The sequence below is a fragment of the Ooceraea biroi genome, chromosome 6, assembly GCF_003672135.1.
Source record: "Ooceraea biroi isolate clonal line C1 chromosome 6, Obir_v5.4, whole genome shotgun sequence".
NCBI classification, from domain to species: domain Eukaryota; kingdom Metazoa; phylum Arthropoda; class Insecta; order Hymenoptera; family Formicidae; genus Ooceraea; species Ooceraea biroi.
In genome coordinates this window covers 12,206,201-12,223,966 of record NC_039511.1, presented here as the reverse complement: position 1 = coordinate 12,223,966, position 17,766 = coordinate 12,206,201, and the positions used below count along the sequence as shown (strand labels likewise).

General features: G+C 34.6%; 2 protein-coding genes across 2 annotated transcripts; one reads left to right on the top strand and one right to left on the bottom strand.

The window, feature by feature from the left end:
* The first annotated feature begins 348 nt into the window (after positions 1-348).
* On the top strand, positions 349-4,451 carry LOC105285142 (gustatory receptor 68a). Its single transcript, XM_020033545.2, has 6 exons — positions 349-752; positions 1,056-1,460; positions 1,628-1,876; positions 2,190-2,249; positions 2,369-2,461; positions 4,253-4,451. The coding sequence occupies exons 1-6, from the start codon at positions 375-377 to the stop codon at positions 4,304-4,306; spliced, it is 1,239 nt and encodes a 412-aa protein (XP_019889104.2). The 5' UTR covers positions 349-374; the 3' UTR covers positions 4,307-4,451.
* Positions 4,452-12,036: 7,585 nt separating this feature from the next.
* Positions 12,037-17,203, bottom strand: LOC105285144. The gene is made up of 3 exons (XM_020033565.2): positions 14,589-17,203; positions 13,805-14,057; positions 12,037-13,383 (listed from the first exon to the last, which is right to left on the bottom strand). Exons 1-2 carry the CDS (start codon positions 16,403-16,405, stop codon positions 13,832-13,834), a joined length of 2,043 nt encoding a protein of 680 aa, XP_019889124.1. The 5' UTR covers positions 16,406-17,203; the 3' UTR covers positions 12,037-13,383; positions 13,805-13,831.
* Between the last annotated feature and the right edge of the window lie 563 nt (positions 17,204-17,766).

The window sequence follows — 17,766 nt, the reverse complement described above, 5'->3', positions numbered from 1 at the left end:
TAGGATGACATTTGATTAATTCGAAAAAATTCCAGATCTTGTATTTACATTGCATGTACTTTGAAAATTTTCAATATTGATACCGAGAGACTATATAAAATCACGTTTCTCTTAACAACTCATATTTTTTAACTTATACTTGTATATTTGATATATTATTGCTGCAATTTTATGATATAAACATGATGTACGTTATCATCTTAATCAAATGATTAAGCAATTCAACATGCCATTTATTTCCGACACGTGTAATGTACATGTACGTTAACTCGCAGGACGCACCTTTATTTTCTATTGCGTTCTCGTATATCGCGATAATTAATGCACATATGTGCTTTGCAGACAGGTACTCATTAACAGAAATCGGCATCTCGATGACCTCATTCTTGCTACACTCAATTAATCCGAGGAAGCGTCCATCCGAGGACGTTGATCGATTTCCCACGAGTATGGAGCCTCGTCCCTTCGATGTGGAGACCGTGTTCGCCAACGCAAAGAGGAAATCCACCAGGAAGTTGCGCGGTCCGGATTCACCTTTGTACGCGTCCATCTGGCCAATGGTGTACGTCGTGCGGATCTTCGGCTTTGCTCCATACAATTTCTCGCAGGATCGTCTGGTGCCATCGAACATCTACCTGATTTTCTCAGCGATCGCTGCTATTCTCTACAGCTACATACTGTACGAAGTCTTCCAGAGGATGATGGGCGTCAAGAGACAAGCAGCGGTTCTCGGAGGAACAGAGTATGCAAAGGTCAGTGAAAAATTCCTCGTAAGAAGTTGCTCACGCAAGTGAACCAAAAGCGCATTTCATTCATTGATGTGTCCAGACATCGATGAAAAAAAAATTAATCTTTTGCGTATTCTATATATATGTATATAGTATATTAATGTTAGGAGAATGAAACAAAATGAAATAGATATGTAATCCATATGGATAATATAAATTACGATAGCTATATTTATTTCATTTTATTTTCTCCTAACAGATTTTTAGTAGCTAGATTTTAAGTTATCGAGAGCTCGATGATGTAATCGTCTGATCGTAATCGTCCAGGTGATCATTAACTACAGCGTGGTGATATGCGAGCTGACCCTGACGATGTTTACGCGACACAGCTTCGTCAAGATCTGGAACGCCTTGCAGGATTACGACGAGAGTGTCAGACAACTGGGTCACCCCCGCAAAGAAATGCAGACCGCGGTCGTCGCGTGGATTCTCACCATAATAACCGCGATCATCTGGATCGGCGTCAATCAGTCTGGAATGTATGCCTTCTCCGAGATGTGGATTTACAATGTAGGATATATGCTGTCTTACATTGGCACTTTGATGGCTCTCTACAAGTTCGTGGCGATGGCCTTCTTTCTGGGGCAACGGTTTCATCATCTCAACACGATTGCGATAAAGAGTTTCCCGTCGACGTCGACCGGCAAGAACACCGCCAAAATTAACAGAAAGGTTGTAATCGTGTGTTCCATTTTTCGCGATTACAGTTTTATTCAGTCATCATAAGATATCGAAAAGTCATTTGTATTTTTAATTCGACGACTTTGATTCAATTATGAAAAGTACGTTATAGTTTTTGCTGGTGAAAGATGAGAATGGTGTTTTATTTACTTATGAAGACGATCCTGAATCTGCACAATGATCTAATGGTCGCTGCGGAGAACTTGGAATCGTTGTACTCGTGGTCGTTACTCTTCTGGCTCGGTAATCTCAGTCTGCACATCGTTAGCAACTTATACTTCATAATCATGTGGATATTTTTGGAGTCGAAGGTCGGGTTGCCAATCCACTGCCTGAGCATTTGGTTGTTAGCGTTCCTCTTCGAACTTTTATTACTTCACATCGCCTGCAACTTTGCATCCTCTCAGGTAAGATTCCCTCGTCGATGCAAAGTAGGAGATTTACGTGAATATTGTCTTTAGGATAAAGGATGTTAAAATAATAACGAAAAGTCACAACGTGAATCGTAACGATACATAAACTGATTTGAATGTAATTAGTAATTACTGTATAAAATTTTAGTCATTATACTATAATACATACTAATTTAATTTTACAACGACATGTACACATGTTTATATAAATGATTACATTTGTATTTAATGCAATATAGTTCCGTAATTATATTGCATTAGTTTTGTAATCAATATCTAATAAATTTGGAAATGTTTTTTATTCCAGGCTAGTCGTATCGGTCCAATTCTGATTGAGTGGCAAGCAAAACTGATGAGGAAAAATCATGTAAGTGATAATAACAGTTTGGAATAATTTTTGTCTAGCTTCTATTGACAAATTTTTATTATATTTATATATGGAATCATTTTAATGTGATTGCAATCTGCACGATAACTTTTTTTCAGGAATGCTGCGAGTTGTCATTGCAATTTCTAAATCGGAAACTTAATTTCTCCGCAGGCGGATTCTTTTATGTGAAGTTACCGTTATTACGTTCGGTAAGTAATGAAAATAATGCGCAAGATTACTGAATTTTAATTATAAATATATATATATATATATATATATATATAATTTCCTATAATGATACGTTTTAATCTCTTATTAATTACAGCTATTATATCTATTACAATGTTCATAATGTGCAATGTTTTGTGTTATTTTTATGCAGATTACGTAAGAGTTTTAAGTAAATTATATTACGAGTAATTAATTTACATCCATGCGAGATAATCGAAAACATATCATAATTAATTAATCCAGCAAGCCATTATCTCAATTTAACTGAACCTTACATGTTACATGAGCGCAAATGCGCATATATGCGCGTATATCAAAAGATTAAAACAATTTATAACAATATTGTACGGAACTAAGATATACGTTAATCCCACGTAGATTACGAGCTAACATAAATCATCGTATCAGAATATCAAAATCGCTGAATTATCCAGATGATTTCGTGGAAAATTAAACATGTTTCTCACCGCGACGTTATCACAGCAAATGTACGATTTAAAGGGGAACACGCAGTCTCGACACGTCGACGAGTCAAATGAAAATAATAAAAGCGGAAACATTGCAAGAGAGCCGCATTTATCAGATGTCATATTTTAACGCCAAGATAAATCCACGCTATAAAAATACGCTACGGTAAAGATAACAATTACATGAAAATGTAACAACGTGTACAAAATCAGTGATTTGAAGTGAGTTATTATTATAAAATGTGAGTTAAAACGAAAAACGCAACGGCCAAATTAAAACGTCATTTAAAGTAACAGTCATTTCATAAAACATCCCGGCTCGCGTAAACATCTCTATTAATAGCGCGTTGTCCGACAGCGAGCGCTCAGAATATATTTTTCGACGTGGGCGAAATGCAAAAAAAATAAATATTTAACAAAAACTGGATATTTACTATCAACGATCAGAAAATTATTAATCGACCGTGTGAGAACGCTCGCGATCGATTCTCGCAATCGCGAGATGATGAACGGAGGAAGTGTGAGCGCTGGCAATGTCCGTCACACTTTATAAACCGATTGTCCCCATTGCCGATATCGATCGCGTTCGTGATGTGCGTTGTGATGAAAGTAAATAAAGATTAATTGAACCCCCAGTTCAGGTGCTCCGAACGAGTTCCCAAGTGTCCGTCGTAAACGCCGAAGTAAACGCGCCTGTAAATTGCGTATCTGGAACGCGCCTTTCGATTACGATATTGCCGGATCGGGCGCGCGAATGCATGCTCGAATTGCTGCAATCATCCGGGACGGAGTGTTCCCGCAAAATTTTACGAGATGTAGCACACTTGTGCAAGCACGCAACTTCGGGGATACCCATTCTCGACGTTCCCATAATTGCACGATGGTTGCACGAAGTTCCGATTGCCTTGTTAGGAATTGGATTAACAATGTTTTGCACTTGAAGCGTGTTGCAATTGTGAATCGTGTTTATGGAGACTTCAAGACTTTTTGCTGGAACGGCCGTTAACGACAATCAACAATTCATAGATTTCTGTATCATATATTTAGAGATTTATATTTTATTTGCACTTTTGCATCTTTTGTGCTGTTGAATAAAGGGTACTGTGGTTTTTTTAGGTAATCATATTGATCTTGAATCAATATTTTAGGATTAAAATTATGTTAGTAGAAAATTATTGACACTGTAATACTATGAAATGATTTGTGTATGATTGTATTTCTTATTCACACCGTCTGACGAATATCTTTTTTGAATTTTAGTCGGACTTTGTAAAATCATGATATAATTAATATTGTTTTCAGATCGCTGCCTTCCTGACTACATATCTGGTTATACTACTACAGATTCCGAAATGAGAGCGTACCGGAAATGAAAACACGAGGGTAAAAGCGCCATATTTCACGACCATAAATTTCGAGAACGCGTATTTCTGTTATTATAAATCAATATGTATAAAATACTGATTTTATATAATTTCCAGTTGCTTATACGCACACATATACATACATTATAAATATATTTAATTAAAATTGATATAATATTTTATTTATTACGATTAAAACGTAAATAATATTTATAAACGTAAATAATATTATAATCGTAATTAATATTGTATATGTGTACGTGTTTATAATATAAATAATATTTCCTATTCATTAAATTAAGATAATAAAGAAATAAATTTTAAACGCAAGATGATTGTTATATTCTGTTCTATGACTGAAAAATAAAAAACTCTCTTTGAAATTGCAATATAATATTCAATTAATTGTCGGCAAACTGTCCTACTTATTCACTGATTATCATATATAAAACCTCATAAATCAAATTTTCTCAATTCTAAAGACTTTATAAGAGTCTGCTTTCTGATGTGTAGTTGAATAGAGGAAACTCGACTACACATTCTCTTTAAACCGTTGTATTTTCTTTCAGCCAGTAACAACGCTAGGTTAATGCGCGCAACAGCATTTGCATGCGAATTGTGTCTGTCACTGATTACCCCTCCTTTGCAATTTGCCATTCAAAAGAAGCCACCTTCTCTTACGCGTGCGAAACGCACGCCAGTTTAAAGTTACCACATTACGTATTCACAATTGCAATCATAGATTCATATAATTAAATAAATAAATTTAAAATGATATATCAATTAAATAAATTACCATATAAATTGAAAGCATTCTGTTTCTGGTTGCTTGCAAAAATCTGTGCATCTCCATAAATTTTGCAATTTGCGAGTTTGTAAATGATCAATCAGCACATTTTCGAATAAATTATTTTCCCGGTACCGGTAATATTTATTTTTATTTATTTCTCAGTACTATTTCTCACGTAAGATTTTTAATTCATCATATACAGGGTGTCCCAGAATTGTGTATGAAGCCCTCGTGAGCGGGTAGAACGCATTGAACTCAGAAGAAAAGTCCTTTACCGTTTTGAAATTTTCGCAATAGTTAACGAGTTATTAATTATTAAAAATCGCTATATTAGTCCGGCCTACCGCCGAATGCAAGCGCGCGGCGAGATGCGACCGCTTAGAGATCGAGGTTGCTAGGCGAGCGGAGAATTGTTTATTACAAGTTGCTCTTGCCTAGCCATTGCCACTTGTAATAAACAATTCCCCGCGCGCCTAGCAACCTCGATCTCTAAGCGGTCGCATCTCGCCGCGCGCTTGCATTCGGCGGTAGGCCGGACTAATATAGCGATTTTTAATAATTAATAACTCGTTAACTATTGCGAAAATTTCAAAACGGCAAAGGACTTTTCTTCTCAGTTCGATGCATTCTACCCGCGCACGAGAGCTTCATACACAATTCTGGGACACCCTGTATATATATCACGAGTTTTATAAGTTATCATTTATTTCCATGACCTACATATTCGCAACACCAGGTTCCAAACTGACACTGAGAAAATTAACAATTTCATAAAATATATAAAACGTCCCATGTTGCAAGAAATCGACGTCGTAGTTGGCGCGCAGGTAAGTTCGTTCAATATCGCGCGCGCGATATATCGTCGATTTATTGGACGAGAAAATTCTTTAATACAACTCTGGAAAATGGTAACCTAGTTTAATAAGTTTCCATATACGTACACAAGAAATTACAGAAAATTCCCATTATATCTGAATTACATAAAAAAATAGAACATAATGAAATAAGAGACAAAATAGAATTAAAAATATAGTATTAATTAATATGTGATATTATCTTGCAATCATATAAAATTTGTTTATAGACGGTCTTCGTAAACAAAAGCCAATATTTTTGTTATGATAATGTGAAATTATCATAATCGTAACTATTCGTTCGGTAAACTGAGTTCTCATGAGCCGCAAACGTGACCAGTTCCGTAAAATCACAGTATCTGCATTTCGTAAAACTTCTGTGCGATAATCAAAGATTGATAATGTCGCTCAAAGAGTTTTCAAGGATTCTTCAAGCATAATGAAATATCTGCATACCAGAACGTTCTGCGAAGGAAATTTAAGAAAAACATCCACAGCGTTCACACAATTTCCTGCGAATTTGTGAATGTGTTTCGAAAACATTGTCTTATTCAAAAAATTCAATAACGATACGAGATCGAAACATCCGTATTCCTTTCAAAACTTAAATAACGTAAAGAAGAGCTATAAAATTCGTTTTCTTTTGCAAAAACTGTATAATAGAAATTAAGTAAAATGTAATACATATTTATTTTCCTAGATCTATACTTTTGCAGGTATCATAAACGTTTTATTCCATTTTATTATTTGTTTCATTGCGTAAAGTGCAATTTTTACTACCTCAGAAAATGTATTCGTTCATCGTTTCGTTTCATATTTTTTTCATCTTCGATGTTATAATTCAAGTGGCTATCACCACGAGCACCACATTATTACGACTGTTGAAAGTTTCGCATCGGTCTCACGATATGACGACACACGACGTTCATTTCTCCAAGGTATATGTAAATCGTAAAGTGGTCTTTATGTTACGGCCGCACTGCAGGTCGTCATACCGCTTTATAAAGCTGGCAAACTGAATTTACCGGCAAAGCGTCTCCGTGTCGCGCCAGCTCTTGCTGCTATCGACACATTTTATTGGTTTACGTCGAGGGCAACATGAAGCGAAACAACCTTACTACCGGTGTACTTGAAGACGTCGATTGACGTGCATTATTTTGAGCGGCATAGGTCTGGACATTGACATGTAATAATCGCGTAATGCTCAGACATTAATAATCGAGAGAGGAGAAACTGAATTGTCAAAGGATATTTATTTCAACATTGTCCTTTCTCTTTCGAATTATTCATCTATTGTAATTTTAATTCGCGAGGTATAATTTAAATCATTGAATAATTTTTACTCTGATAAATACAATTTATTCTGCATTTTAAACCTGAAGATGAATGTTACTTCATAAAGGAGGAAAAGAGATTAAGAAGAAAAACTATATTAATATCAAAGAACAAATGTAAAATTTGGCAAGCAAACTTAAGATTTAAAAAATAATCTCGTTCATATTTCATATGTGAAAAAAAGATAGAAATAAAAGAAAAAAGCATTAATAAAGAACACTATTTCGTAAATTTTGCAAAAGATAAAAGACATGAGCTCTGTAATACATGTAACACTGTACATTTTATTTTTTTTAATGCTACATTTTAATGTAATATACAGCTTTGACATCGAATTTTAATAATTTATATCATAAGCTGCTAAATGCGAAAGATAAAATGATCTAAAAAGGAATATATAATTATCAAAAGATAATATTAAACCATATCACTATACTACTTCTTCATTAAAAGTAGATATAAAGAAAACTCTGAGATTTTGGTACCAAGAAGGCGCGACAAACTAAGAAGCTCGAGAAACTCAATTTCAGGCAGTATTTACGTCGAAATTCTATGTAGATGTAACTTTGATGTAAATTTCACCAGTTGGAGCCGAAAACCATAGGCTAACGAAGAAATGAACCTGTGTCGCTGCAAAAGGAAAGTCGAATGACTGTGCATTATCTTGTATCTAGAGAGGAACGACATCATCAAAGAAATTATTTCATGCTGTAGAAGATGTTTCGTTAGATCTTTCGAGCTGAAAGTTTTAAAAATATCTTAATAGTTATGTGTACTCGGATTTACTTTAATTATCATATTATTTGATAATTATTACGATGTAATTATCTGGCCACTTAAAGCAATTGTTGATTATGGATTAAATAAAATATGTGTAATCTAATAACATTTTAAATACAACATGATGTTCTTCTTACTAAAAGAGCGAATCAAATATTCAAAATATGTCTATTTTCTTAGCAATATCTTTGGACACATTGAAAATTACTGAAGCAATAGCTCATATTATTTTGGAGAGATTATATTATGCTAGAATAACATAATAGCTTGGTAAAAATTTTAAAATGCAAATAACGTGGTTTGCCTACGAATTTACGTAGCGTTTTTCTGACCGGCATTCTCAACCTGGCGTCATTGAATTTGCATAGTATTGCTTCATTTTTCTGGCGGATAATCAGAAACTCCAAACTGAGTGAACATGCTAGAATTTTAAGATACAAGAGGTGACACGAAACTTCGCAACTTCCCATAAAAGAAAAGCGTATCTATTCAATCTATTCTTATAAAAAATATTATTTTTTTATTGATAAAATTATAAATATCTATAAGGAAATAATGACATGATAGTTCATATTAAAGATATGTGTAAATTTGCCTTTAAATTTCCAAAGTAAAAGTATATGTAATTTATACCTTTGTCTAATCTAATGGCTGGAATATAAATATTAATTTACATTTAGAATTTTACATTAAAAATATTGTCAAGAATTGTAATGATATTAGCTCCCATTTTTATATTTTTTTAAATATACTCGTTTGCGGATATATTTTTTTAACAAAATTTACAATTCAGAAAATTTTTGCCTATTGGAAAATGAAAGAACTAATATTCAATTCTCTATGTTCAGCCAATATTTTCTTCATTTTAGATGCAAATTTTACTGAAACATATATTGTGCGACTCACATATATTTCTCATATAAAAATCGGATTGTTATTATTCACGCATGTGTCATCAATTCAACAACGTTCGGAAAAAATGCTGATGTTATATTTTGACAATCTTTGAATATTTTCTTTATAAAAATATTTACTACGAAAGAAGGAAAAAATGTTTAAAAGAATAACGAAGCATATGTGGCCCATATGATATTGAAGAAACAGTATGCGCGTGTAAATGCATGCGCATATTGGAAAGAAGGAGGAAATAAAACATGATTCACCCTTTTGCGAAAGTGCACTTTTACACAAAGCAACGAATCCGTAAAGCTGCGCGAAAAGCGGAGTATAATAATTCCCGTCTTCGGGAATTACATTTTCACCGAGCATCCAAACACTTTCCAGGTTCGTACCTAATGTGATTATTGCCGACATTCCGAAGTGTCCGCAAAAAGAAAAATGAAATATTTTCTGAGTTTTTTCTTTAATAATATCATTTCTTAATAATAATATCATTTTAATTTAGCGCGCGCGATAGCATAAAAATACATTTTGCAACGCTTCCTGTTCCTTTTTTTCCACCCAAACTATTTTCGTCATCCAATGTTTTGCTCTCTGGTGTACATATTTAAACAGTGTCTTCCAATTCCGGTGACTTTTCGGAAAAACGTGGCGACAGTGACACTCGGTTCGCAAGTAACGACGTTACGAGACACGAGCAACGACCGCTATCGAGGAACGGGAAAAACGAGAAAATACCGTCACTGGCAGTCGACAATGTTACACAATGGTGTTGCATCTATTTTCCACCCCATTGCTCCGGAAAATTGCTCCTTTCGTCAGGTCGCGCGCGCTGGCGCTATTCTCTTACAATGTACGCGAATTCTTTGCGATGTTCGTCGCTATGCGCGACAGTTTAAAGCGATAGCGCGGTAAAGTATCGTGAGAAATCGTTATAAGTAAACCAATAATGGTAGTTTCCACTCTCGTAATAAATATCTACGTATATATTTACACATACATGATAACATATCTATTGTATGAAGAGAATAAAATTTTAAAAGATTGTAGTAAAAATTTGTAAGAGAAGATTGCAAGAAAACATTTGTCTTTAACAAACAAGATGTAATCAAATACTTATCTGTGAGATCGTATTTTATAAATAATTTTTAATAGTCCTTTTTTAAATTAACACATTTTCTCTGTCTATTAAAATACGAGGACAATTCTATATTTGAGGATTAATATTGAGAATTATTATATTAAAAGAAATTCTATTTGAAAAATTGTAAAAAATGTTTGCAGTCGTGCACTCGTTTGCACTCGTTATCGATAGATTAAAATTCGATGCAGCTATATTTTTATATTACGTTTTTGTTCGCTACCATCGAGTAACTTTGCCGTACTAATTCGTAATGGTTTATGGAACTAATATGGTTAAAGGAGTTCACGAGAGAATTCCATTTCCTCGATAATATTAGTTGCCGTTTCGGGAGTAATGAAATTGGTGGAATCTGAGATCCCAAAGAGATTTATGGTTCAATGCTAAGGAAAGTACGTATGTCATATAGAGATATGTGGAAACTTGATACAATCTCAAGTGTCTTCCTTTCTCTTTTAGCTATTGAAAGCTCAAATAAAGGCTTCTCTAAAAGTTTAAGGAATTCTCTCTGTTCCTTAAAAGCTCACATACCATCTAGAAGCATATATTCACGAAACATATACAATGGAAATCTTCTTCAAGTACTTCAAGCACGCTTACTTACTTAGTGTCGAATAAAATTATCATAATTCTCGCTACACGTACTTGCAAAATATATAGAAGATAGTCTGTGTATTTTTAGTGTGTGTATTTTTGTCTGTACTTGTCTGTGTGTGTTTTTAGTCTGTACCTTTTCTTGAATTTATTATGCAGTCATTTTTTTTATTATTGAACGTTAAAATGCTCGTTCAAATAAATCTAATTCACAAGAAAAGACCATCTCTAAATTGATCCAAGGAATTCACAAAAAAGTATTCCTAGAGGATACCCGTGTTAATATGCGTGGGTGACTTTTACTGGATGTATTTACGTCATTGGTCGTTTTCAAGCGTAGGCGGAAAATGCCGCCATCTACGTCATCATACGCGATCGTACGCGATAATACGTAGTTGCAGTAGCGAATCTAGTGTACTCAAGGGTAATCGATAACTGAGCTTAAAATCACAGATTCAAAGAGAATATGTTATCAATATTCATATTTTCCTATTTATGTGTCATTTATATGTTCTTATAAGTAAGTAGTACAAAAGTAGTACAAGTATTGTGCATACTATAGATATTATATAATAAAAAATATTATATAATGAGAATAAAAATATTATATAATAAGAAAACGACCATGATTCACCTAAACTTTATCATATACGACAACGGAGCTTAAACAGCTTAAACTGCCCCTCGAAACGAGTGGCCTTCTCGAGGAAAATTTCATGTGATTCTGCGAGAGAGTCTCGGCGCACCGTTACGTACATTTTCCATCATATTGCAGCACAGCAGAATTGTCGGACGAAGATAGACATCTTCGTCCTTGCTTGTCCATTTCTATAGCAGACCAGATCATTGTCGCGGGATCTCATAATCCACGTGCGAATTTTAATGCAAATCTCCTTACCATCCAGCATAATTTCCGCCGATTTCGTCGCGTTATCCGCGCCGGATTTCCATTTTAGCGGCGTTATCACTAGCAACGTGATTCCCGCGCATTTCATTAACCCTGAATTTATAAACCGCGCTAAGGGAAGCGCTCTTTAGAGATATTTGTCCGTGAAAAAGGTTGATTTCCTATTGTGAAGTATCTCTGGGATAGAATACATTTTATGCATTATTATTGTTAATTTAAAAGAATTCGAATAATCTCCATAAATAATGTTAGAATGAAACTCTCAGACTTAATATGTATTTTTATTTATTACCAGTTAAATTATATTAATTATATACGACATAACACTGAGGGATGATCAAAGGATTTTGATGGACTCGAGTGGACGTTATAATTCCCGGAGATGGAGTCGTAAATAAATAGCAGTTAAAATCTATAATAGTTAAAATCTGACGTAGTTCGTTTATTGGAACAAAAATAGCAAAACAGACATCTTATAGAATAAGAGAATATACGTTGATTTATAAATATAAAAATATAAAGATATAAAAAATACAGGAAGAAATTATAAAAATGTTATATTATTTAAAACTGTATTAATTCTTTGAATCATTACGCGTCAATATAATAATCCGCATCAATACGCGTAGCAAATTTCATGTATAATTATAATCAAAATATTCTTAACTATAATGAAAAAACGATATACCTCGAATCAATAATATCAAATATCTGTGTGAAGTATCTACGAAATTGCTGCCGTACACATGACAATCCGTTTGACGCTGCTCGAGATCTCCTTTGACATTTCTGCGAGAAATATGAGGGACTCGAGAAGCCTCGACTTTTCGTCAATAAGAGTAGATGTTACATGATATCGCCTTTCCTTATCAAAGCTTTCGCACAATCTCTGTATGTCATTTCGCAAGAAACGAACGGGATTTTTGTGATAATCGTGAGTCTGTCACAGAACGGAAACCAGCAATTTCATAAATTCAGAGACAGACGAGCAAATGTTCGAGAATATCAAGTTCCTTTTTCCTCTGTGCAATGCAACAGAGAGAAAAGATGACTAAATTAAATAATATTTTAAAACGGTGAAAACAAGGAGATAATCAAACAAATAAATCTGTTTGAGATGCTAGTTTTAAAACACTCGTGCAGAACGTACGACCTCGCAAATTTCAAATAGAGAATTTTGGAAAAATAAAATCGCGAATAACATTATCAGTGAGTTTCTCTTCGGTAAAAATTGTTCCGCGTGCTCGTGCTGACGTCACCAGAAATAAATAAACGAGACGCGTGTGACTTTCATTTTTAATATCTAATACGCGGTTTTAATTAACATAATATATTAACAGCGTTTTAATTACACAAAAACAGCATAGTCATCGAAACGCGAAATAGATTCAACGGGATTCAACTTCGTTGAGTGTCGTCATAGAAATCTAAATATAGATTTTGTCACTGTTAAGCGGGATTGTTTGTCAATTGAAAAATCGGAATAGAATCCTGCTAACTAGAATAATTGTACACATCGTTATAACTTACAGCACCGATTTCGATGACTAAAAAATTCTTTCAGAAAATTATACGGATAGTGTTTTACGAAGTTTCAATTAATTAATATATGTCAGTAGATAGACGTGGCAAATTCGTATGTGTCAATGTGTACGTAACTGTTCGGCCATTTCAGTAACAGATGTTGCGAATTGTGCATAAATCAAAATCATCGTCAACATGACTGTAAATTCTATTAATTCGTCAAATTCGATCAATCCTTGTAAACCTAGATAAATATACATAGTTTCAATTAATGAATGATTAGTCAGACAGCTTTCAAGAAACAATATTTGCAATAGAGAAGCTGAATCGTAGTTTGTGATAAATGATTACTAGCGAAGAAATTAGTTAATTTGAAGCTTAAATATCGTCTAAATTTTATTTAGATAAGAGCAAAAATTTATTATATATTAACATATTTTATTGTATATTAATAAAATGACTAGAAACTATAACTAAGAAAAATCAACAATAATTAATCGAGGAAAATAACTGAAAAGGTCTACCTATTTATTGTAGCAACTTATTTTTTAGTTAAGTACAAATTAATTAACTGCGATGGTATACCTCCTAGATAGAGACTGCTATCCAGGATGATGTTCCAAAGCAACAAAGTTTAATTAAATTGCAATTTATACCAAACTTACCTGGTCAAAACTTCTTCCGGTGCCTTTTCAGACATCGATGCTATTTCCCAACGTTTGTAATTTCTCTTGAGATAGTAAGCGCCTCAAGTTCTTTAAGCTGATGGTGGCATAACGAGGGTAGGTTTTGCTTCGCACGTTGACGGTCGGGGAACGACTCGTGAATTGATCGGATTTTGACCTGGGAATGTCGTAGATCTGTGGTACTTGAGGAAGGATCTCATTAAGCGCGTTCATTGATTTGCTCGCATTCGACCTGAATATATAATGCATACGTTCATTAGTCCATTTTAGAAATATTTTAAAGCTGCGAAAACAACACAATATAATAGTTAGTATTTAAATTTTGCTTATTATTCTATTAATTATTTCTTCATTTGGAATGTAGCACAAGCTAAAAAGAATAAATAAGAAACGGAATTAGAAAATACATATATGTCTTTTCTACATTATATTATTATGTTATTATTATAATATATTAGTCTTTAGATTATACATTAACATATCTGTATTATCATTATTTCTATATTATTATAAATTTATATTATTGTAAATTTATTAATATACACATACATGTATGTACATATTATGTTAGTAACACCTACATATACATATACAGCACAAATATCCATATACATTATTAATAATACATTACATTACACATTATTATAATACATTATATTAATTTTATTATAATTGTATTATTATATACTATACATATAACGCAATTACGTTCCACCGCTCTATATGAACACTCCTATTAAAAATAATGTTGTAATAGTTATACCGTCTTGGCACATCGTAAATGTTGTTCGGAGACGAAGCCACCCACTCAGATACCCTGGGGGACGAAATGTTCAACGATGTAGACATGGATGATGATGCGAATACCGACGATGCAATTGAAGATTCCAATTCGGATGCATCAGATTTTTTCTTAATCTTCGCTTTCTGTTTTACGTCCTTCTTCATTGTTGCCGTCGTCTTCTCGTTTAACTGATCTAACTTCGTTTGCGCGACAAAGGGATGCTTGAATACTTTATTTTGGGACAAATGATGCTTAGGAAGCGACAAGTGTTCGTAGGACATCTTCGATCTCGGAGAACTCGCCACGGTCGCTGTTTCTGACGTAGGATCGACATTCCGGCGGTTTACTTGGCTCGAGGATGATACATGATCTACACTAACTACAGGTATCTGGGAGGTCAATTTAGAAGACCCAAGATCCGTCGTAAGATCTTCGCGGGGCAGTTCGGTCAGTACTATACGACTCTTGTTGGTTCTGTTAGCGTGATAAAGATCGGGTCTGTACGTACGACCAAAGGTTTCGAAAGTTGGTGATATGGATGGACGGTCGATAGAGGTGTCAGGCTCGGAGTACCAGGACTTTCGTGAGGAAGAAGATGACGAGCATTGCTCGGATTCCAAATCGTAAGTGCGCTGTTGCTTCTTCGAGTACTTCTTCGATTGTTTTTCCATCCTCTTGCGTCTGTTGGTGAACACCGATATCAGTTTCTTCAGCGAATTTTTCCGCGGTAGTTTGCCATTCAGCGTCGGTATCCACGTCACGTTTGTATTGTTGATCCTCATCGGCAGTTTCAGGAATGCACCGACAACTCGTGGTTTCTGATTGTGATTGGAGACACCTGACAGTCTCATTATCGGTTCCGCGCTTTGAAAATTGCTCAGATCATTCGATACATCTCCAGAGGTGATAGTGTCTTTGGAAGTGCTTTGGAAGGACAAGTCCAGTAGGGAACTGTCGTTGGTGCGACTGGTGTCCGATGTCGCTTCATCGCACAACGACGAAGACTTCTGCAATGACGTCGAAGATTTGCGCTGCCATTCGTCGCCCTCGTACAGATTGATCCGCAAGTTTTTGTAACTGCTGTTACTGGAATTGCTGGAGGTGCAGGAGTTTGTCAAGATGTCATAAAGTAAGTCCCCGCAATCTTTATCTTTGTCTTCGTTGTCCAGCAGAGGACTCGAGCGGCATTTAGCCTTAGATTTATTTCCGCGCTCGCTCTTCGAAGGAGTACAAAAAATCCGATCCCTTTTATTCAGATTCTCACTCTTCTTCGGGGAATTCAGCCGCATCTTCGTCCGCTCGTTCTTGGAGTCATACAAGTTGGGCAACACTTTTCGCCATACCAGAGCTTTCTTTTCTTTGGCGTTCAAATGATATTGATTGGTCGCTACAGAGTCTATTTCGTCACGCACCTGAGTATCAATATTGGGGACAGAGAATACTCTAAAGTTCTTGTCAAGGCTATCCCGCTTTTGCGAACTGTCAGCGGACTTGTGATGTATCGTGGGAGTCGAACCGCCGAACGTTCTTCGATTACAGGCGTTCCCGAGAGTGTTAACGAAGCTAGACCTTCTCTCGGCCTGCTTCCGTTGAGCGTTCTCGATAGCCCGCAACTCGTACGCCTCAACAATCTTCTTGACAATTCGGCCGTTGCTCGAAGTTGGCGACTGCGAAGCGACATTCTTGCGACCCTCCGATGTCGATGTAAGACCTTTCTCAAATTCGCGAATCAAATTCTCTAGGTTTGGCATATCTATCAGTATATCTGGTAATACGCGAACTCCGTTGAATGGCATGTAGCGACAGTTTCGTTGGGAATGGTCTTGTGATACCTGAGATAAAATCGTTAACTCGGCTTATGTCCTCGTTATCAATATAGATACGTCTTCTTATTGTGGTGCTACGGAAAGAGAAAAGAACATTCCGTTAGAATTTTATGAATCGATTGACATTAAGGTAATCCTGATGTAATTAATAAGCTGATTTATCGATAAGACATATTAATCAATTTATTTTATGTAATCCAATAAACCCAAGATTTCTATTCACTACTTAATTTTTTAGTGATAGTATTATAACATTTTTTGAGTAATATTTTATTTAATTTATTAATACAATATTCTCCAAGAACTGATGGTATCGGTAAGTAGAGGAATCTTAAAATATTATTAAAAAACAGATGTCTTATATGGGTGATGCAATGTAATTCATTCAAAAAACAAAAGCGACAATATGATTAGATGATTGCAATTAATTAACGCAAATGATGAATAATCCGACGAGGGACGAATAGTGAGATTAGCATCGATATGATTCGCAAATAGATATTGCACGACAATAACAATGCAATGACGGTATAACGACCTGAGGATGAAATGCGGGTTACACATGGGCGGACTATCGGATGTCCTTCGAGATCCTAGAGAATCGATACCGAGAGAGGACGTCAGAACGGACCCTCCACACACAGGGAAACACTATTGTTACGTTTGTGTAGTTAAGCGTGGGATTAAATTGGAATGATTAATGCTCATTTGTTTTTGTTAACAATCACCCAACACGACTGATATCAAACTAGCAATCTGAAGCACGACATAAATTAATTATTGATAGTCACGCCAAAAAAAGAATTACTTGAAAGGTAAATTATAATTTCTAAAAAACATAAAAAGATTCAAAAACAGAAGTAGAATTTATTAAATATTTATATTGATATATATTGAACAGCCAAGATTCTTCAATAACAGCAATCAAATCATAATTAAAATGTATTTTTATAAAAGTTAGATTTAAACTAATTTTATACACAAAGTCCTGTGTATTTTAGACTTAAAGTGTAAAAATTAAAATAATTTTTTAATTATTTTTTCAATTTATAGTCAATTTATTTAGAAGTAAAGTTTAGCTTCTAAAATCTAATTTCCATCAACAATCAAATATTTGTGAATACATAGCAGAAATATCATAAAATCTTGTGTTGGAACAAGACTATTCAGTCAGATAATTGCTGCAATTTGCCTGATCAGATAGACCAAGAAACTGGAAAAACGATCTCCTATCTCCTTCCAAACAGTTGAAATAATCTGCCGAAAACAAACACTATGTGTTTTCAAGGAGATTTCAAATACTATACTAACATATCATTTCTCAATTTCAA

Excerpts from the sequence above, each read along its gene's own strand:
- LOC105285144 (XM_020033565.2), bottom strand. The coding sequence starts at position 16,405 with ATGCCATTCAACGGAGTTCGCGTATTACCAGATATACTGATAGATATG. Across the intron at positions 14,058-14,588 it reads ATTTACGATGTGCCAAGACG|GTCGAATGCGAGCAAATCAA; the intron begins GTATAACTATTA and ends TTATATATTCAG.
- LOC105285142 (XM_020033545.2), top strand. The coding sequence starts at position 375 with ATGACCTCATTCTTGCTACACTCAATTAATCCGAGGAAGCGTCCATCC. Across the intron at positions 1,461-1,627 it reads CCGCCAAAATTAACAGAAAG|ACGATCCTGAATCTGCACAA; the intron begins GTTGTAATCGTG and ends TTACTTATGAAG. Across the intron at positions 2,462-4,252 it reads AGTTACCGTTATTACGTTCG|ATCGCTGCCTTCCTGACTAC; the intron begins GTAAGTAATGAA and ends TATTGTTTTCAG.